The following is a 22,462-nucleotide window of genomic DNA, read 5'->3' as shown; positions in this document are numbered from 1 at the left end:
TGTGATTCTGTGAGATGCTGTTTAGTTCTCTGGGTAACTTTGTGAGAAGAGCATTTGACATCCACCTATTGAACTTGAGAAAATTCCTAGAAAGGATATAGCAAGTTTGTGACTATTAGACACAAAGTAAGGGCTCTGCAGTCATATTTTTCTGGGCATGAAAAGAGTCCAGCCAAAGGGGATGAGCTCCTCACGTACCATTACCATCAATAGTCTTCTTGAGCTTGTTTAAGAGGTCACAGTAGAGGTGCTCCTGTTTCTCTGACATGTCACAGACCTCAATGAGATCTTTTTTGGCAGGTAGCTGTTTAAGGACCTGACAAAATAAAACCATACCAGGTAAAAATTGTACTGTAGCCAATGGTAATTCTGCACTCTCTTACAACCACAACTTGATTTGGATCATACACCACTCCCTGCCCTCCCCTACAGACAGAGGCTAAAGACCCCAAACAATCATTCATCCAATACCTGCAACCTCCTGCCCTGCTAATCACAGAAAACTTCTTCAAACCCCTGACTCCTCAAGCATGCAAGTACACAGACACTATTCAGGCCACTGTTCATTTTCATTTTCTTCTATACATGCAATTCCAAACAGCAGAATTCAAATAGGTTTTGGATTTTAGAAGGAAAAAGAAACACTTTGATAGCAGCAAATTTTCTCATCACAGATACAGAGAAATTCCCACATCCATACACCCTGCCTTCATGAATTCATCTGAAATAAAACATCATTTCTATACAGTCACAAGGATTTTTGTAGTTAATGTGAAGAATTTCTCAAGCCTCCTTCCTTAGTGGTGCTGAGAATCATCTTTCAGTGCCCTCCATGCTGGATAAAAATCTGACTGATGGCTGTGCCCAAAGGGTGCTGGTGGATGGGGTTAGGTCTGGTTGGTGCCCAGTCACCAGTGGTGTCCTCCAGGGTTCAGCACTGGGGCCTGTCCTCTTGAATGTCTTTATCAATGATCTGGATGAGGGCATTGAGTGCATCCTCAGTAAATCTGCAGATGGCACCAAGCTGGGTGGCTTTGTCCATCTGCTAGAGGGTAGGGAGGCTTTGCAGCAGGACCTGGACAGGTTAGACCCAAGGGCCAAGGCTAATTGTATGAAGTTTAACAAGGCCAAGTGCCAGGTCCTGAGCCTGGGTCACAACAACCCCATGGTGAGCTACAGGCTTGGGGATGTGTGGTTGGAAAGCTGAGACTCAGAGAGGGACCTGAGGGGTTCTGATTGGCAGTGGATTAAATATGAGGCAGCAGTGCCCAGGTGGCCAAGAAAGCCAATGGCATCCTGGCTGGGATCAGAGCCAGGGTGGGCAGCAGGGACAGGAGGTGATCATCCCCCTGTGCCCAGCACTGCTGAGGCCACACCTCGAGTGCTGGCTTCAGTTCTGGGCCCCTCACTACCAGAGGGACAGTGAGGGGCTGGAGAGTGTCCAGAGAAGGGCAATGAGGCTGGAGAAGGGCCTGGAGCCCCTGGGCTGTGAGGAGGGGCTGAGGGAGCTGGGGGTGTTGAGTGTGGAGAAGAGGAGGCTGAGGGAGACCTCCTTGCTCTCTCCAGCTCCCTGAAGGGAGGTTGGAGTGAGGAGGGGACAGCCTCTGCTCCTTGGGGGCAAGGGACAGGAGCAGAGGAAATGGTTCCAAGCTGCCCCAGGGGAGGTTGAGGCTGGCTGCTAGGAAATATTTGTTCCCAGAGAGGGATCTCAGCCATTGGAATGGTCTGCCCAGGGCAGTGCTGGAGTCCCCATCCCTGGAGGTGTTTCAGCAGTGTGTGGAGCTGGTGCTTAGGGACATGGTTTAGTGCTGACCCTGCAGTGCTGGGTGGAAGGTTGCACTGGGTGAGCTTGGAGGTCTCTTCCAACTGAAAGCTGTGATTTCCTAAGTAAAATTCCCAACTGTAAACACCCAGACAGTAACAAACATCAAAGCCAAAAGCTGCAGCAAGTCCCATTTTCACTTGCAAAACTCCTGAAAGATGAAAGTTAGCTCAAGTTTTTTGCTCCTCTTTGTTACACTGGCACTGACAAAATTTGACCTTGAATTCTGTTAGCCTGAAAAAGATGATCAACCTTTGGGTTAACATGAAAACATTCATTTTAGAGAGAAAAGCATTACCTCATCCTTCACTCTTCTTAAGATGAATGGCTTGATTATCTGCTTTGCATGTGCAATCCTCTGCTTTTCATATATGCTCTGTTCTTCAGCGCTCTTCTAAGGAAATATTGCAAGGATTTGATCAGAGTGCAAAGTTTTCAGCTGCAACAACAACACCTTAGCTATTGCAACTCGATGAAAAACCCAGCCACGAGAGACAGACCTAACAGGACCATCAATATGCCCTCTCAACTCTGACTTTGCATGGTTTTGTACAAGGCTTTGATGCTGTCCCACATGATATAGAATCATAGAATCAGTCAGGGTTGGAAGGGACCACAAGGATCAGCCAGTTCCAACCCCCCTGCCATGGGCAGGGACACCTCACACTAGATCAGGCTGCCAGAGCCTCATCCAGCCTGGCTGCAAAAACCTCCAGGGATGGGGCCTCAACCACCTCCCTGGGCAACCCATTCCAGGCTCTCACCACTCTCATGGGGAAGAACTTCTTCCTCATGTCCAGCCTGAATCTCCTCACTTCCAGCTTTGTTCCATTCCCCCCAGTCCTGTCACTACCTGATAGCCTAAAAAGTCCCTCCCCAGCTTTCTTGCAGCCCCCTTCAGATACTGCAAGGCCACAAGAAGGTCTCCACAGAGCCTTCTCTTCTCCAGACTGCACAACCCCAACTCTCTCAGGCTGTCTCCAGAGCAGAGCAGCTCCAGCCCTCTGCTCATCCTCATGGCCCTTCTCTGGACACCTTCCAGCACCTCCAGATCCCTCTTGTAATAGAGGCTCCAGAACTGGACCCAGAGCTCCAGGTGTGGTCTCAGCAGAGTGGAGCAGAGGGGGAGAATCCCCTCCCTGGCCCTGCTGGCCACACTTCTCTTGCTGCAGCCCAGGCTCTGCTTGGCTCTCTGGGCTGCAAGTGCTCCCTGCTGGCTCCTGTTGAGCTTCTCATCCCCCAGCACCCCTTGTCTCTAAGAAGCAGAGGGTGGATGCATGGACCAGGTGGACAAGGAGCTGGCTAGAAGGTCCCACTGAAAGAGTTGTGGTTAAAGGTTCAATGTCCATATGGAGACCAGTGACAAGTGGAGCTCCTCAGGAGTCTGGTTCTGGGTCCAGCATTGTTCAAAGTCTTTGTCAGCAACATGGACAGTGGCATCAAGCACTTCCTCAGCAGGTTTGCCAACACCACCAAGCTGTGTGATGTGCTGGACTCACCTGAGGGCAGGGATCCACCCAAAGGAACCGTGATAGGATTGAGAGATGGGCCAGTGCCAACTGCATGAGGGCCAACAAGTCACAGTGCAAGGTCCTACACCTGGGTCAGGCCAATCCCAGGCATAAATATAAACAGGGTACAGAGTGGTTTGAGAGTAGCCCTGAAGAAAAGGACGCAGGGATGTTGGTAAACAAGAAGCTCTCCATGTGCTAGCAGTGCCCCTCATCCAGCCCAGAAAACAAAACATATCCTGGGATGCATCAGGAGTATGACCAGGAGGGCAGGGGAGGTGATTTTTCCCCCTTTACTCTGCTCTGCTGAGACCCCACCTCCAATCCTGCATCCAGTTTGCTGTCCCCACTGTAAGGGGGACACAGATCTGTTGGAACAAGTCCAGAGGAGGCCACAAAGATAATCCAGGGGCTGGAACACCTCTGCTATGAGGATAGGCTGAAGGAGCTGGGGTTGTTCAGCTTGGGAAAGAGAAGACTCTGGGGTGACCTTCTAACTGCCTTACAATACTCTGAAGGGAACCTACAGGAAGGCTGCAGAGGGATTTTTTACAAGAGTCTCCACTGACAAGACAAGGGGAAATGGATTAAATTGAAGGAGAAAACATTTAGACTGGATCTGAGGATGAAATTTTTCACTAGGAGGGTGGCAAGGCTCTGGAATGGATTCTCCAGAGAAGTTGTAGATGCCTCCTCCCTGGAGATGTTCATGGTCAGTGTGTCGGTGTGAGCTGAAATTCCCCCCCCACCGACAATAACCAGGCTAGCCCAGATTGGAAGCAAATGAAAAGCTGTATTTACAAGCAGAGTCTAAAATCTACAATGAAACGCAATGAATATATACAAATATACAAAATTCACAACATTCACAAATATATACAATCAACAGAAAAGCACAACCGATCTCCCTTTGCTTCCCCCCAAGGGGACCCTCCCAAAGGGGCCTCTCTCTCCCAGGAGCTTCCCCCCCAGACCTCCCTGGACAGAGAAGCAGAGTTAGTTAAGCAGAAAGTTGTTAACTTAGCTGCCAAGGTCAGTGTGTTATCTTCAGCCAGAAGAGAAGAAGAAACAGCAGCCAGACAGCCCAGCAACTGCCCCCACTGCAGAACGCAGAATGTGCAGAGTGCCTACTTTGTTTTGGGTAATAGTTCTTAAACATTTCTATCTATCCAATGGAAGTGTTTAGAACAATCGTTATTTTGCTTTCTTACACCCAATAGTGACTTATTTACATTCTTTCACTTTCTCTGTTCTGAACTTTGCAAGGAAAAATTAAAAAGACAGTTTCAAACCATCACAGTCCACCCCTTCTAAACAATTCCATTGGCTGCTACTATCATTTATCTAACCTAAAATAATATCTACAACAATAGGTGAATAAAGACCATAGTCCATTCCGGCTATCTCAGATGTAGATGATTCAAAAGAGTCAAATCACAGGAAAAACAGCAAACAGCTTGTTTCCTCGCAGATGGAGTGAAGGAAGGAACAGGGACTCTCAGGTGACTCAGGGCTCTCAGGGTTCGTGCACCGTAGATCTCATGAACTCTCCTCTTGGGCGCGATGCTGTGTCTGTGCAACACTCTGAATTTAACCTCTCTCAGCCAAAGTTAGATTTCTTTGTGGAATACACTGAATTTCACCATTTTCTTGCATCACCCAATAGGTGTGACCAGGACCTTCAGCAGAAACCACCCCTCGGACAGGTTTGGCCTCTCCTGAAGGAGAAAACACCCAAACAGTTTTGCCTAACAGATTCTTTTCTCTGATAACAGGAACTCTATCACCTTCCTCCTTTCACAACAAATCTGATTGGGCAGGTCCAGCTCGATTCACTGAACCTCTACTATTCACCAACCAGGTTGCTTGTGCTAAATGTTTCTCCCAGTTTTTCAAAGATCCACCCCCCATGGCTTTGAGAGTGGTTTTCAGCAAACCGTTGTAGCGTTCGATCTTCCCTGCAGCTGGTGCATAGTAGGGAATGTGGAATATCCACTCGATGCCGTGCTCTTTGGCCCAGTTTTTTACAAGATTGTTCTTGAAATGAGTTCCGTTGTCTGACTCAATCCTCTCTGGAGTTCCATGTCTCCACAGGATTTGTCTCTCCAGGCCAAAAATGGTGTTACGTGCAGTTGCATGAGGAACTGGATAAGTTTCCAGCCATCCAGTGCTTGCCTCTACCATAGTCAGCACATACTGCTTACCAGATGGAGAACGAGGTAGAGTGATGTAGTCAATCTGCCAGGCTTCACCATACTTGTACTTGGACCATCGGTCACCATACCATAAGGGCTTGATCCGCTTTGCCTGCTTAATAGCAGCACAAATGTCACAGTCATGGATGACTTGTGTGATAGCATCCATGGAAATGTCAATGGATCTGTCACGAGCCCATCGGTAGGTTGCATCTCTGCCTTGATGTCCTGACGAGTCATGGGCCCACCGAGCTAAGAACAGCTCACCTCGGTGTTTCCAGTCAAGATCAGGATCAGGATCAGAGTTTGTGTCCACCTGGGAAACTCTTGCAGCTAGATCTGCCTGATGGTTGTGTTGTTGTTCCTCAGTAGCTTTGCTCTTAGGAATGTGAGCATCGATGTGTCTCACTTTCACTGGGATTCTCTCAATGCGAGCAGCAATGTCTTGCCACAGATCTGCAGCCCAGATAGGCTTTCCTTTCCTCTGCCAGCCATTCTTCTTCCAGTCTTTCAGCCAACCCCACAAGGCATTGGCTACCATCCACGAGTCGGTGTAGAGATAAAGCTTTGGCCATCTCTCACGTTCAGCTATGTTAAGAGCTAGCTGGACAGCTTTTACCTCTGCAAATTGACTGGATTCTCCTTCTCCATCTCTCGCTTCTGCAACTCTGCGCGTTGGACTCCACACTGCAGATTTCCATCTCCGCTTGTTCCCAACAAGACGACAGGAACCGTCTGTGAACAAAGCATATCTCTTTTCATCATCAGACAGATCACTGTAAGGAGGAGCTTCCTCTGCACGAGTTACTCTCTCCTCTGGAGGTTTAGCACAGCTTGTGCCTTCTGGCCAGTTTGTGATCACCTCCACCAAACCAGGCCTTTCGAGATTTCCCATTCGAGCTCTCTGTGTTATCAGAGCCATCCACTTAGACCAGGTAGCATCTGTTGCATGATGTGGTGAAGAACCTTTGCCTTTGAACATCCAATTCAGAACTGGCAATCTAGGAGCTAGAAGAAGTTGTGACTCAGTTCCAATCACTTCAGAAGCAGCTTTCACTCCTTCATAAGCAGCTAAAATCTCTTTCTCTGTTGGAGTGTAGTTTGCCTCTGAGCCTCTGTAGCCACGACCCCAGAAACCAAGAGGACGTCCTCGTGTCTCCCCTGGAGCTCTTTGCCATGAGCACCAGGTTGGACCATTGTCACTCGCGGCCGTGTACAGAATGTTCTTAATGTCTGGACCAGTTCGGACAGGTCCCAGACCCATGGCTTGGACTACCTCTCGCTTGATCTGGTCAAAGGCTGCTTGTTGCTCAGGACCCCATTGGAAACTGTTTCTCTTTCGAGTCACATCATAGAGAGGTTTCACAATCTGACTGTATCCAGGAATGTGCAGTCTCCAAAATCCCACTATGCCTAAGAAACGCAGAGTTTCTTTCTTGTTGATGGGATTTGCCATGGTGGAGACTCTGTTTATCACATCCATTGGGATGTGACGGCGACCGTCTTGCCACCGCACTCCCAGAAACTGGATTTCTCTGGCAGGTCCTTTCACCTTGTCTCGCTTGATAGCCAAACCAGCTTGCAAGAGAATGTCAATGATTTTGTTACCTTTCTCGAAGACTTCTTCAGCAGTCTCACCCCAGACAATGATGTCATCGATGAACTGAATGTGTTCTGGAGCTCCACCTTTCTCCAAAGCATCATGGATCACTGCATGGCAGATGGTTGAACTGTGAATCCACCCCTGGGGCAAACGATTGAATGTGTACTGCATGCCTCTCCAGGTGAAAGCAAACTGAGGCCTGCATTCCTCTGCTATGGGAATAGAGAAGAAAGCATTAGCAATGTCTATGGTAGCATACCATTTGGCCTGCTTGGATTCCAGCTCATATTGGAGTTCCATCATGTCTGGTACAGCTGCACTCATGGGTGGAGTTACTTCATTCAAGGCATGGAAATCAACTGTCAGACGCCACTCTCCATTCTGCTTTCGCACAGGCCAGATTGGACTGTTGAAAGGTGAATGAGTTTTGCTGATGACCTTCTGACTCTCCAACTGACGAATCAAGTTTTGAATGGGCACCAAAGAGTCACGGTTGGTTCTGTATTGTCTGTGATGCACAGTTTGAGAAGCAACCGGCAGCTTTACATCCTCTATCTCATGTTGTCCCACAACTGCAGATTCATCTGAAAGCTCAGGTCTAATGGACAACTTCAATTTTCCTCCATCAATTTCTACAGTTGCTATTCCAAAAGCCCATTTGTAACCCTTAGGGTCTTTAAAACGCCCTTCTCTCAGAAAGTCAATTCCCAAAATACAAGGTGCATTAGGACCTGTTACAATAGTATGTTTCTTCCACTGCTTCCCAGTTAAACTTATATCAACCTCTATCTTAAACAACTCTTGAGATCCACCAGTGACTCCCTGAATAGTTATAGATTCTCCCCCTTGATAATTTGATGGTATTATGGTGCACTGAGCTCCTGTGTCAACCAAGGCCCTGTACTTCTGAAATTTTGAAGTGCCAGGCCACTGGATGTACACATCCCAATAGATTCTGTTATCTCCATTATCCCTTACCTCCCCCTGGCGGAAGGCAGGGCACCCCTAATGGTGGGGATTACCTCCACATGTACAGCTGGCACAACGTCCAGCACCAGAATTAGGATCACTGTTGGAGCTATCAGAGTTGTTCTGGGAAACTGAGGAAGCGACAGCTACCCTCCTGGTATTGCTACCTCGGGATCTGCCCCTCTGCAGCTCCCGTAACCTCTTGAAAAGATCAGAAGTTGGTTGACCATCCCATCTGTTCATGTTCTCACCAAACTGATCACGCAGAGTTATCCAGATACTGCCACGTGATTGCCTCTGCTGTCTGTTTTGGTTTGACCTATTCTGGAATGGCCTTCTTGGAGCACGTCTGTTCCTAACAGCTGAAACTTGTATCCATCTGGAGGAAGAGGAATCAGAATCATCCCCCTTCATCAAGTTGGATATGGAGGTTTTAAGTTCCTCCTTCAGCTCTTTCATGCAATTCTCCATCTTTCCAGACAGAGTTTCAATGGCTGAAACCAAAGAAGTACGTGCAAGACTATCCTCCAACTGCCTCATTTGGTCAGTGAAATGGCCAACAGTAGGAGGTGCTCCACCATAATTTCTTGCCACAATCCTGCTTGCCAGAATAGTAGCATAATTAGGAGGAGCAAGCTTAATGAGCGTTTTGGCAAGGCCTGTTCCAACAGGAATTTCATCAGGATTCAGAGTCTTATGATCTCCATACATTACTTCTCTCACAGCAAACTCTCTCAGACGCTTGATTCCCTCAGCTATTGTGGTCCAAGGCTTAGGGTTCCATGGTAAATCATCTCTGCTGGGGTACCTCAGCGAGACTGCCAGTAGGAGGCGTGCCCACAGAGAAACTTTACCAATGCACTTGCCTAGATGCCTGTCTATGCCTGTATCCTTTGAGAGCATCCCCAACTGAGAGGCCGACTTGTCGCCTACCACCAATGCTGGGGCTCCCATATCAAAACACCTGGCTAGCCAAGACAGGACTGGCTCATTATCTCCTCTGATGTAATCCTTCCTCACATGTCTAATTTCCTGTCTGGGTGCATTAGCTGACTGTATGTCATCCTCATCATCATCATCATCATCATCCTGAGGTCGCTGTCCCCATAATCCTATTTTAATCCTCCGTTGAATTTCTTTGAGTTCAGAGGCACTACCAGCAGTTGCTAATCTACTAGGGTCTACATCCTGACCTACATCTCCATCATCCATGTGGGGTCTCAAGAGGTCTACCAGAGTTTTAAGGCTAACCCTCTCTTCCTCATCAGAAGGATCTTTCTTAAGAGAGGGACCCTGAGTAGAAGGACCCTCATCTCCATCTGCACCATCTCCTGCAGCATCTGCATCTCCTCCTCTTACGCTTTCTGGTTACAGTGGCCACCAAATTTACTGGCTTGGTTTTCACATTCACAGCAGAGTTGGAAGAGCAAGTAGCCTTATGTCTTTCTTGACACAGTGCTATCAGTAGCCATATGATTATTCCAAGAAGCAACAAAATTAAGGCAAGCACAAGATATCTAGGGTACCACTGGTTCCAAAGACCCTCTGTAGTTGTAAGAGGAGTAACAAACTCATATGTGTGCTGCTAGCAGATCCATAGTTGAGTTACCATAGCTTCTTAGCCCAATAAGACCACAACAGAATTCACCAACATTCAGTAACTTGTTCTTAACCCAAAGAAATGACTTATATGCCACATATCTCACAATCTTGTCTATCATGCAAGAAAAGGCCCATCTGTAGACAATTGCACCGATAATAGATGAAATAGAATGACTCAGAATCCAAACCAGCTTCATTTTGCTTCCTAATCTGAGCAGAAATAAATCACAAGCAATCGAGCCCCACATTGGGCGCCAAAAATAAAAAGTGTGTCGGTGTGAGCTGAAATTCCCCCCCCCCACCGACAATAACCAGGCTAGCCCAGATTGGAAGCAAATGAAAAGCTGTATTTACAAGCAGAGTCTAAAATCTACAATGAAATGCAATGAATATGTACAAATATACAAAATTCACGACATTCACAAATATATACAATCAACAGAAAAGCACAATCGATCTCCCTTTGCTTCCCCCCAAGGGGACCCTCCCAAAGGGGCCTCTCTCTCTCCCAGGAGCTTCCCCCCAGACCTCCCTGGACAGAGAAGCAGAGTTAGTTAAGCAGAAAGTTGTTAACTTAGCTGCCAAGGTCAGTGTGTTATCTTCAGCCAGAAGAGAAGAAGAAACAGCAGCCAGACAGCCCAGCAACTGCCCCCACTGCCGAACGCAGAATGTGCAGAGTGCCTACTTTGTTTTGGGTAATAGTTCTTAAACATTTCTATCTATCCAATGGAAGTGTTTAGAACAATCGTTATTTTGCTTTCTTACACCCAATAGTGACTTATTTACATTCCTTCACTTTCTCTGTTCTGAACTTTGCAAGGAAAAATTAAAAAGACAGTTTCAAACCATCACAGTCAGGTTAGATGGATCCTGGAGTAAGCTGCTAGTGGCCATGGCAGGGAGGTCAGATCAGATTAGATGATCTCTAAGGTCTCTTCTAGCCTAGGCTGTTCTCTGATTCTGTGCTGATTTCCTTATTTCATTGTCTAGATTGCCATAATCCCACGACCCACTTCCACAAGACATCAGTAACAGAAGTTACGCAGCAACAACAGCGTTCAAGGCAAGAAAAAAACCCCAAAGAACACAAATGTCAGAAGCACTTCAGAAGAGAGTGTCTAATACTCACTGTCTTTGAGGAGAACATCCTTCGGATTTCACTGGTGCTGCTGCTGAACATGTGTGGCATGACAAAATTCAAGAGGGACATCAACTCCAGCAGGTTGTTCTGCACTGGAGTCCCCGTCAGCAGCAAGCGGTTCTTGGCCTGTGGGTCCAAAGGGGCAGAGAGCAGGGGGAAAAGGTGAGCTGAGCAGGTTGAAAAGTGACTGTTAACAGAAACAGCACAGCTAGAGAGAACTGAAAACAAAATTCATGGGGTTTAAGTTCCAGCTGTTTAAACTTCCTGTCGGTTTAGATCTCATGGAATAAGCTCCTGGCTAACGAAACAGATTTCAGCTCTTTGTGGAACTGAGCACAAACCAATGAAAGAGAGCCAATGGGATCCTGGGATGTACCAAGAAAAGTGTGGCCAGCAGGGCTGGGGAGGTTCTGCTCCCTCTCTGCTCTGCCCTGCTGAGACCACAGCTGCAATCCTGTGTCCAGTTTGGGGCTCCCCAGTTCAAGAGAGACAGAGACCTGCTGGAGAGAGTCCAAGGGAGAGGCAGGAGGATGCTTAGGGGACTTGAGCATCTCCCCTGGGAAGAGAGCCTGAGAGCCCTGGGGCTGTTTAGTCTGGGGAAGAGAAGGCTGAGAGGGGATCTGATCAATGTCTATCAAGAGCTGAGGGGTGGGGGTCAAGTGGAGGGGGCCAGGCTCTTTTTGGTGGTGCACAGTGATAAGCCAAGGAACAATGGAGACAAACTTGACCAGGGAAGGTTTCAGCTCAACATGAGGAGAAACTTCTTTCCAGTGAGGGTGACAGAGCCCTGGAGCAGGCTGCCCAGAGAGGTTGTGGAGTCTCCTTCTCTGAAGACTTTCCCAACCCCACCTGGATGCATTCCTGTGCAGACTCCCCTGGGTGATCCTGCTCTGGCAGGGGGTTGGACTGGATGATCTCTGGAGGTCCCTTCCCACCTCTGATATACTGTGATACTTTCTCCCAGCCCATAACCACGAAGCAGATAAAAGCAGGCAACCCAAGAGCACAGAAGGCTCTTACATTAATTGTCATGAGGTGCTGGTAGCGTACAGAGCTCATGTTCTTCAGCATGTGACCCTCATCAAAAATTGCATAGTCAAGCTTCAGCCTGCGAAACAGCCCCCGGTCCTCTGAGCTGCTAATGGCACTGTTGTACCTGTCAGGAAAAAAACAGGGAGCACACAAGGACACACTCAGTGTAAATTTAACATGAACACACTCTTACCACCAGCAGATTGAACCCTCTGAAGTGTGGAGGCTCATGGAGGGAACACAGGCAGGCAGCAAAACTGCCTTAGAAGTAGCCAACAATGTACTAGATGCTTTAGATATCCTCTGCTAATTACATAACATGTGCTAAGAGATGCACATTACTTTGGGATGTTGTAGTCCAGCTTACTACTGGCAAATAGCTTTCCTTGACAAGCCACTGCTCTCTGTAGTGGTCTGCAAAAGCTGTGCAGATCTCATCACAAAGAAATATGCAACTATTAGCATGTACTACAGAACTGATTGAGAATACGGATGTGATCTGTCTAGACCTCTGCAAGGCCTTTGACATGCTCCCCTACAACATCCTGCTCACCAAGTTGGAGAGACATGGATTTGCTGGGTGGACTTTTCAGTGGGTAAGGAAGGGGCTGGGTGGTTGCATCCAGAGGGTGGTGCTCAAAGGCTTGAAGATGGAGAACAGCGACAGTGGTGCCCCTCAGGGGTCCATATTGGGACCTGTGCTGGTTAATATTTTTATCAGTACTATAGACAGAAGGATTGAGGGAACCATCAGCAAGTGTGAGATGATACCAAGCTGAGTGGTGCTGTTGATACACCAGAGGGACAGGATGGCATCCAGAGGGACCTGGACAGGATGCAGAGGTGGTGCCCAGGTGAACCTCATGAGGTTCAACAAGAGCAAGTGCAGGGTTCTGCACCTGGGCCAGAGCAATCCTCACTGTCAATACAGGCTGGGAGAGGAGGGGAGAGAAAGCAGCCCTGAGGAAAAGGACGTGGGGGTGCTGCTGGATGAGAAGCTGGCCAGGAGCAGGCAGTGTGAGCTTGCAGCACAGAAGGCAAATCCCAGCCTGGGCTGCATCCAAAGCAGCATTGCCAGCAGAGCCAGAGAGGTGATTCTGCCACTTTGCTCTGCTCTGCTGAGACCTCACCTGCAGTGCTGTGTGCAGCTCTGGAGCCCTCAATACAGGAAGGACATGGACCTGATGGAGAGGGACCAGAGGAGGGCCAAGAGAATGCTCAGGGGGTTGGAGCAGCTCTGCTCTGAGGACAGGCTGAGGGAGCTGGGGGTGTTCAGCCTGCAGAAGAGAAGGCTCCAGGGAGACCTAAGGGCAGCCTGCCAGGACCTGAAGGGGGCTCCAGGAAGGCTGCAGAGAGACTGTTTGCAAAGGGCTGCAGGGACAGGATGAGGAACAATGGCTTCAAACTAGAGCAGAGCAGATTGAGATTGGATGTGAGGAACAAGTTCTGCACCATGAGGGTGGTGGAACACTGGCACAGGTTTCCCAGGGAGGCAGACAATATCCTTCCCTGGAGATATTCAAGGTGAGGCTGGACAGGGCTCTGGGCAACCTGATCTGGTTGGGGATGTCCCTGCTGACTGCGGCGAGGTTGGACTGGGTGAGCTTTGAAGGTCCCTTCTGGCCCAGACCATTCTATGATTCTATGAATATCTAAAGCATCTATTCCATCGTGTCTGTCACACAGCCTACAGAACTGTTCCCTGAAAACAAAAATCAGTCCCCTCCCCATCTCAGCCGACTCCCGGTAGTGGCTTTGTTCTACCACTAGAGGGCGGTAGGAGCTAATCAATCTCACGGCTCAATCACTGCACTTACGTCGTGATGATCACATTGAAATCAACAACCTTATTACTAATGTCCACTCGGAGATGTTTTCTCTCTTCTTGGGATCCTACAAAAGGGCAAAACATCAAGTGAGTACAATTATATGCAACTATCAGCTTCCTCACCATAGTAGAAAAGGGCATTCAGCACACAAAGACATTCAACAGGACAGCTCTCTTCAAGCTTCTCTAAGGAATCTCTCTTTTCCTAGGCTGACCATGCAAGTGACTGTGCTCTTGGATGCATTTCTACATCAGCTTCCTCACCATAGTAGAAAAGGGCATTCAGCACACAAAGACATTCCACAGGACAGCTCCCTTCAAGCTTCTCTAAGGAATCTCTCTTTTCCTAGGCTGACCATGCAAGTGACTATGTTCTTGGATGCATTTCTACATTAGCTTCCTCACCATAGTAAAAAAGGACATTCAGGTCAGGACACCACAAGTGAACTTCTCTTATCCAGTTATCTGTAAGACATCATTAAAAAAAAAAAAAATCAAACAAATTAGTAATTTAGACTTTATTACGTCTCAGCTAACTTGAGAGTTAAGCCAAACAGCTGATTTTAAAGCAAATCCCTTTAAACTCTACTGAAGGTTAATGAAACTTCTGTGTCTAAATGCTGGAAACCTGACAACATTTAGGGAAATTAAACAACCTACAACAGGGCTTTAAGTAACTCTTGCTTAACCAGCCTGCACTTTTTCAACTGCTACAGCAACAGATCTGTGTGTCCTGTAGCACCATGTGCAGTAGGAGCATGCTTAACTCTTCAGCTCGATTGCCTCCCTGGACAGTTAATTCCCCAGAGAGCAAATCACTTCATTTGGCAGAACTCACCTCCAGAAGTGCTTCATCAGGAGAGAAAGTGCTTCTGGGAGCAGGCAAAGCAGCCTGACAACTTGATCCAGCTCCAGGTGTGCAACCAGCAGAGAAGCCACTGGTGAGGTTGCCATGCCTAATGGGGAGCTGCTTGACAGGCAACACAAATGCTGACTTCCAAACCACAGGAGGAGGAGGAGGTCTCTGGTAAAAGCCACTTGACCCAGGCAAGGGCTGAGGAGATGCATGAAGGAGGTCCTGTCCAACTTCTAATGTACTGTGATGCAGCACTACAGGCTGGGGTCAGAGTGGCTGAGAGCAGCCAGGCAGAGAGGGACCTGGGGGTACTGCTTGACAGCAGGGTGAACATGAGCCAGCAGTGTGCCCAGGTGGCCAAGAAGGCCAATGGCATCCTGGCCTGCATCAGGCATAGTGTGGCCAGCAGGAGCAGGGAAGTCATCCTGCCCTGTGCTCAGCACTGCTTAGACCACACCTTGAGTGCTGTGTCCAGTTCTGGGCTCCTCAATTTAAGAAGGACATTGAGAGACTTGAATGTGTCCAGAGAAGGGCAAGAAGGCTGGGGAGGGGTCTGGAGCACAGCCCTGTGAGGAGAGGCTGAGGGAGCTGGGGGTGTTTAGCCTGGAGAAGAGGAGGCTCAGGGGAGACCTCATTGCTCTCTACAACTCCCTGAAGGGAGGCTGGAGCCAGGTGGGGGTTGGGCTCTTCTCCCAGGCAAGCAGTGACAGAAGGAGAAGCCAGTCTCAAGCTGTGCCAGGGGAGGTTAGGAAGAAATTCTTCCCAGAAAGAGTAATTTGCCTTTGGAACGTGCTGCCCAGGAGGTGGTGGAGTCACCGTCCTTGGAGGTGTTCAAAAAAAGCTTGGATGTGACACTTGGAGCCATGGGTTAGTTGTCAGGAGGTGTTAGGTATTAGGTTGGACTTGATGATCTCTGAGGTCTTTTCCAACCTGGTTCCTTCTGTGACACCGTGAAAAAAACTGCCAGGGAAAGCTGCAGGCTGCACAGGCATCCCAGTGCTGGATGATCTGAGCCCACCTGCTACTACCAATTCACAAGGGTCTGAGCTTCTCTTCACACAGGACCTTCTCCTGCACAGCTTTGTGTGCAGCTCAGCTTTTCAGTCACATCACATTTTGAAGAGTTGGGTTTGTATTTGATGGGTTCTGGTGCATTTTAAACACACACCTGAAAACGGCACTTTGAAACTGACTGTCAACAACGAGAAGCTTCCTGGATTAAAAGAAATTTTCCATACCCAAGTAAGAATTCTGCATCCAAAGCAGCAATTTTCTTTCTAAATTCAACTTCCTGCTTTTTCCTCCCTATAATCATGGAATAAATCCAAATGGAACTCCATGGAGAACCAAGTTTTGCTCAAACTCATCACCTTTGCTGCCATACTTCACCCCATCGTGTTCCTCCTGATTTTGATAGAGATCATTACACAATCAGAACACACAGCTAAAAGACACTCCCAGCCTCATCATCTTAGGATCTTGCTCTGCTTTCACAGATTCTAAGAAGCAAATTGGAAAAAAGACAGGAAATGCAACAAAACCACTCTGGTGAGACCCCACCTGGAGCACTGTGTCCAGTTTTGGAGCCCCTACTACAAGAAGGATCTGGAGGTGCTGGAAGGTGTCCAGAGAAGGGCCATGAGGATGAGCAGAGGGCTGGAGCTGCTCTGCTCTGGAGACAGACTGAGAGAGTTGGGGTTGTTCAGTCTGGAGAAGAGAAGGCTCCCAGGAGACCTTCTGGTGGCCTTGCAGGATCTGAAGGGTGCTCCAAGAAAGCTGGGGAGGGACTTTTGAGGGTGTCAGGGAGTGATAGGAGTGGGGGGAATGGAGCAAAACTAAAAGTGGGAAGATTCAGATTGGATATTAGGAAGAAGTTGTTCCCCATGAGGGTGGTGAGACACTGGCACAGGTTCCCAGGGAGGTGGTGGAAGCCTCATCCCTGGAGGTTTTTGCAGCCAGGCTGGATGTGGCTGTGAGCAACCTGCTGTAGTGTGAGGTGTCCCTGCCCATGGCAGGGGGGTTGGAACTGGCTGAGCCTTGAGGTCCCTTCCAACCCTGACAATTCTGTGATTCTGTGAAACAACACCAAAAGCAGCCTTGATTTTAGCCAACATTCAGTAAGTAAAATACTATTTGCTAAACAAGTTTGAACTGTAACTAGCAGCTTTATCTTTTGTAATGCATACAGAGCATATTAAAAAAAATAATAAAAATAAATCCATTCTAAACAAACATATTTTGAAGCTTGTCACTTACCTAATGTTGAAGCTGGCACAACTACCAAATGGGGACCTTTATTTCCCTCTTGGTAGAGATAAGATAAAAATGCAATAGCTTGAATTGTTTTTCCTAAGCCCTAAGGGAAAAATAGATCAATTCAAACAAAATGTACAACCTGCAAAACATAACAGTGTTCTGTACTCGTAATTAAGGATTACAAATCTGCACAGAAAAAAAAATAATCTTCTGTTGAACTGCATTGCTTTAGAGAAGAAAATTCTTTCTTAACTACACCTGCAATCAAATTCTATTGTCTTTTCAGCTAAACATTTGGGCATCCGAGATTCATCTCAGCCAGATTTAGCCAGGCTAGAGAGTTGGGCAGGGAGAAATTGAATGAAATTCAACAATGGCAATGGGAGAGTCTTGCACCTGGGAAAGAACAACCTCATGGAGCAGGAGAGGTTGGGGACTGACCTGCTGGAGAGCAGTGAAGGGGAAAAGGACCTGGGGCTCCTGGTGGATGGGAGGTTGACCATGAGCCAGCAATGTGCTCTGGTGGCCAAGAAGGCCAATGGCATCCTGGGGTGGATTAGAAGGGCTGTGGTGAGTAGGTGGAGAAGGTTCTCCTCCCCCTCTACTATGCCCTGGGAGGCTGCATCTGGAATATTGTGTCCAGTTCTGGGCCCCTCAGTTCAGGAAGGACCTCAGGGAACTGCTTGAAAGAGTCCAGCACAGAGCCAGAAAAATGCTGAAGGGAGTGGAACATCTTCCTTATGAGGAGAGCCTGAGGGAGCTGAGGGCTCTGGAGCTTGGAGAGGAGGAGCCTGAGAGGTGACCTCATTGCTGTTGCTAAAGATGTGCAGGGGGAGTGCCCAGAGGCTGGAGCCAGGCTCTGCTGGGTGATGCCCAATGCCAGCACAAGGGGCAGTGGTGGAAGCTGAGGCAGAGGAAGTTCCATGGAAACAGGAGGAGAATTTTTTTCCCTGTGAGGGTGACAGAAGACTGGAGGAGGCTGCCCAGGGGGGTTGTGGAGTCTCCCTTTCTGGAGATATTCAAAACCCCCCTGGATGTTTTCCTGTGTGATCTGCTCTAGGTGCTCCTGCTCTGGCAGGGGGGTTGGACTGGATGAGCTTTTGGGGTTGCTTCCAGCCTCTAACATTCTGTGATTATGTGATCTTTTCCACTCAAAAAGGTTTTCATTTTATTTCACCCAGCCCTCAGATATTTATAGACATTTATTAAATCCCCTCTCAGTCTTCTCCACACTACACAGCCCCAGGGCTCTCAGCCTCTCCTCACCAGGCAGTGCTCCAGTCCCTCCAGCATCCTTGTAGCCCTCCCTTGGACTCTCTCCAGCAGATCCCTGTCCCTCCTGAACTGGGCAGCCCAGAACTGGATGCAATATTCCAGGTGGGGCCTCAAGTAGGGCAGAGCAGAGGGGGAGAACCTCCCTGGCTCTGCTGGACACACTCCTCTGAATGCACCCCAGGACCCCACTGGCCACTCCACCAATGTGCATCTTCCACTGTCAGTACCAAACAAATCTCAAACCAACAAGCTCTTCTCTCTGATTTCAAGACTTACAGAAAGCAAGAGACTGTTGAAATGCCAGTGAAGCAGAAAAGTTTTCTACCCACTTCAGTTTCTTCTGTATTGTTAACTACCTGTTTAGAAACTGAGGGAGAAATGTCGAAGGTAGGGGCTTACTACATGCTGGGCATGTAAAAAATTCTATGTATAGGCAAGGGACTTTTGAGGGTGTCAGGGAAGGACAGGACTGGGGGGAATGGAACAAAACTAGAAATGGGTAAATTCAGGTTGGATGTCAGGAAGAAATTCTTCCCCATGAGGGTGGTGAGAGACTGGCACAGGTTGCCCAGGGAGGTGGTGGAAGCCTCATCCCTGGAGGTTTTTGCAGCCAGGCTGGATGTGGCTGTGAGCAACCTGCTGTAGTGTGAGGTGTCCCTGTCCATGGCAGGGGATTGGAACTGGCTGATCCTTGAGGTCCCTTCCAAGCCTGACAATTCTGTGATTCTATTAAAATGAATTGTTTACAGCCAACCTGCTTCCATTGCTTCAAGAGACACCGTGTGGCTTTTCATTTTCAGTGTCCATGAAGGCTTAGGCTACCTTTGACTTTCAAATTTGAAAGTAAGAGCTCAGCAGGTATTAAACATTTGGAGAACTCATTTCCACTTTCCATCAGCTAAAAAACAATTACTTACAATCTTCTTGAGGTTTCTAGGAAATGAAAGAATTTAACCAAGTTAGTGCTGGCAAAACTTTCAGCGATTCTTACCTAATGGGTTTCACACTTACCATTTCATCAGCCAATATGCCATTCAATCCATGTTTATGGAGGAGTGCCAACCAGTTCAAACCTATCTTCTGATATGGCTTGAGTTCCAAACTGTGAAGAAACCAAGAGCAACAGGCTACCATCTTTTCCTTCTTTCTCTGTGAAACACAACTGTATGCTTATGCCAACCACAGATGTTTAATGTTGCCCACATTTAAGTGCACTCTCAATCTGCCCCGTAGTGAAAAACACAGGGCAAAGGATCCAGGGCAAAGGACCCAGGGCAAAGGCCCCAGGGCAAAACCCTTCTGCTAAATCTTAAACAGCAGGAGAAATAATTAAGCAGCACTTAACAGCTGCATCACTATGTCTGCTCTGTTGCACAATTCCCATTGTCCATATGGACGTCCTTACCAATTTACCCCTCTGAAATAAATCTTTCCCCTAGCACATCCCTAGTGCCCCTTCCACTGGATTGAGAGTTTCAGATCGTTTTGTACATCAGAACTTCCTTCCTGAGACCTTCAGTCCAGATTTCTAAGTTTGCTCAGATTCATTTCCCATTTGGCATCTTTGAAATAGAAGGTTCCCCATTACAGGAGTAGTTTTGTTTGGGCTTTTATCTGAACTAAGTTGATAACTCATGGTCCAATCACTCAAGGTTGGCTGCTACATTCATCAAAAACTGGGACAATTAAAAGCAGATCCTGAGCACTGTTTACATCTTGGGTTTTTATGTTCTTCTCCTCCTCACCAGCTTTTCTGATCCACTTAAAACCACTCAGATTTCCCCCAGCGTTGCACATCACTATCCAGCTCACAGAGAGCAGCTTAAATGTCAAACCTGTGCAGCTCTTTACTTTCAGGGACTAGAGTTTTGAAAATCCTGGTCCTGAAGTAGACCTTATCCCCCCCACACACACCTGGGTAAGCACAGAAAAGGAAAACATACCTCTGATTCAGAATGGAGGGCTGCTCTATGTTCCATTCACATCCTCCATCTGCAGTAATCTTGGTGACTTGCTTTGTCAGTTTATTTGAAATTTCTTCACATTTATTCATCAGCTTTAGAACCACATCCCTCTCCTTCAGCAGTATCTTGCAGTTCCACACTATGTCTTCTGACAAACCAGTAGTCTTAGTCATTTTTGTAAACTGCAAAATCATAGAATCATAGAATTGTCAGGGTTGGAAGGGACCTCAAGGCTCAGCCAGTTCCAACCCCCCTGCCATGGGCAGGGACACCTCACACTACAGCAGGTTGCTCACAGCCACATCCAGCCTGGCTGCAAAAACCTCCAGGGATGAGGCTTCCACCACCTCCCTGGGCAACCTGTGCCAGTGTCTCACCACCCTCATGGGGAAGAACTTCCTCCTAATGTCTAATCTAAATCTCCCCTCATCTAGTTTTGTTCCATTCCCCTCAGTCCTATCACTCCCTGACACCTTCAAAAGTCCCTCCCCAGCTTTCTTGGAGCCCCCTTCAGATCCTGGAAGGCCACAAGAAGGTCTCCTCAGAGCCTTCTCTTCTCCAGACTGAACAGCCCCAACTCTCTCAGGCTGTCTCCAGAGCAGAGCAGCTCCAGCCCTCTGCTCATCCTCGTGGCCCTTCTCTGGACACCTTCCAGCACCTCCAGATCCTTCCTGGAACAGAGGCTCCAGAACTGGACCCAGAGCTCCAGGTGTGGTCTCAGCAGAGTGGAGCAGAGGGGGAGAATCCCCTCCCTGGCCCTGCTGGCCACACTTCTCTTGCTGCAGCCCAGGCTCTGCTTGGCTCTCTGGGCTGCAAGTGCTCACTGCTGGCTCCTGTCGAGCTTCTCATCCCCCAGCACCCCAAAGGCATTTTCTTCAAAATAACAATTAATAAATGCACCCAAGGTGCCATGGTGAAAATCCACAGCTACTGCAGGCAGCAAGTAATTCAAGCAGCAGAGAGCAAGAGCATCCTGATCTCGCCTCAGTACTTCAAATATTCCCGATATGCTTAGCCCACTGCAAAATCCTGTGAATCCACACTGAAGTTTGTTGCAGCCACTGCTCTGAGGCAGCTGCTGGCTGCATGCAGAGTGCAGGATTCCTTAGCTGACCAATTCCTTAGCAGGCTGCCTAGAGCAAAACCATCACATTCCATGGGTGCCAAGAACAACAGCCTCACCTTGGCACCCTGGCATTGGAGCATGCTGCAGAAGCCTCTTCCTTGACATGCTGGCACCTCTCCTTGGGAAAAGGTTTTAGCTTATAGATGTGGTTGGGTTTTACTGGGTGAGGGATTGATAACAGAGAGTATGGAAACAGCCACTCTGAGCAAGAGTTACCCTTGGGTGAGGGACTTAGGTTATGAATAGCTTGGGGGGTTAGGACTGCTAGGGACTTCTGCTCCTGTCAGTTAGCTACTTCTGGCCAGGGCTTTGGTGTAGGGATGCTGCTAGGGATATGCTCAGGACTTCTGTGAGCTGCTTCATCTGTTAAGGACTTCCAGGACTTCTGCTGTAAGTGGGACTCTGAGACTCTGTCATGCTGGGGATTCTACAATGCTACAATAAAGGACTTCTGGGAGGACTTCTGAGATTCTCTGCTCTCTGCATGTCTGGAATCTTGTTGCTATATGACAACAGGGTTGGTGCCTTCATTCATCACCCAGTGGCCCCCAGATCAAGAGAACAGCAACAGAGGTTCTAAAATCTATCTTATAATAGAAAATCTTCAGAGAAATTGTGTAAGTAAAATGTAGGAGCTTTAAACTCTTAAAAGTCCTCAAGAGGAGGCAACGTACAGCACAACACAAGCTCTGAAGGCCAGGGCCACTAACAGAACAAAACCACAAAAGGAAGAAAAAAAACCCAAGTACCAATTATCATTAGATCACCTTTTAAGCACTATCTATTAGATACTAAAGGTCTAAGATGTAAGCACAATGCAGGCATCAGGGTAAAACCAAGCCCTGAAGAAGGCTATTAAGATACTGCTATGAAACTGCCCAGAGCTCAGCATTACTCAGACCCAGGCCAGCTGTACCACAGATGGCACATTCAATCTGCACTTGGGCAGACTGGGGGAGAGTAAAATAAAAAAAAATTAAAGGATAAAAATTAAAAAGGATAAGAATTTCCCAAAACTAGAACAGTTTTTTTGTTCATTAAGTACTGACAGTGGCATCCTAGCTGGGATCAGCAATGCTGTGTCCAGCAGGAGCAGGAAGGGGATTGTCCCCTGGGACTCAGCTCTGGGGAGGCCACACCTGGAGTGTTGTGTCCAGTTTTGGGCACCTGAATCCAAGAGAGATGTGGAGGTGCTGGAGCCAGGGCAGAGGAGGGCAAGGAAGCTGTGAAGGGCCTGGAGAATAAATCTGATGAAGAGAGACTGAAGGAGCTGGGGATGGTT

At 48.0% G+C, this 22,462-nt stretch overlaps 1 protein-coding gene across 1 annotated transcript in view; it reads right to left on the bottom strand.

The window, feature by feature from the left end:
* The window catches only part of SMARCAD1 (SWI/SNF-related, matrix-associated actin-dependent regulator of chromatin, subfamily a, containing DEAD/H box 1), a 61,602-nt gene that overhangs the window by 14,066 nt on the left and 25,074 nt on the right, over positions 1–22,462 (bottom strand). The window contains exons 7-15 of the mRNA XM_054382784.1: positions 20,034–20,236; positions 19,102–19,192; positions 16,816–16,915; positions 14,109–14,168; positions 13,693–13,768; positions 11,864–11,999; positions 10,832–10,969; positions 2,121–2,216; positions 205–316 (exon numbers count right to left, since the gene is read on the bottom strand). Of these exons, the coding sequence (XP_054238759.1) occupies positions 205–316; positions 2,121–2,216; positions 10,832–10,969; positions 11,864–11,999; positions 13,693–13,768; positions 14,109–14,168; positions 16,816–16,915; positions 19,102–19,192; positions 20,034–20,236 (1,012 nt within the window). The remainder of the gene's footprint in view (positions 1–204; positions 317–2,120; positions 2,217–10,831; positions 10,970–11,863; positions 12,000–13,692; positions 13,769–14,108; positions 14,169–16,815; positions 16,916–19,101; positions 19,193–20,033; positions 20,237–22,462) is intronic.

Source organism: Indicator indicator, chromosome 8 (assembly GCF_027791375.1).
Source record: "Indicator indicator isolate 239-I01 chromosome 8, UM_Iind_1.1, whole genome shotgun sequence".
Lineage (NCBI taxonomy): Eukaryota > Metazoa > Chordata > Aves > Piciformes > Indicatoridae > Indicator > Indicator indicator.
This window is presented reverse-complemented; position numbering and strand designations above follow the sequence as displayed.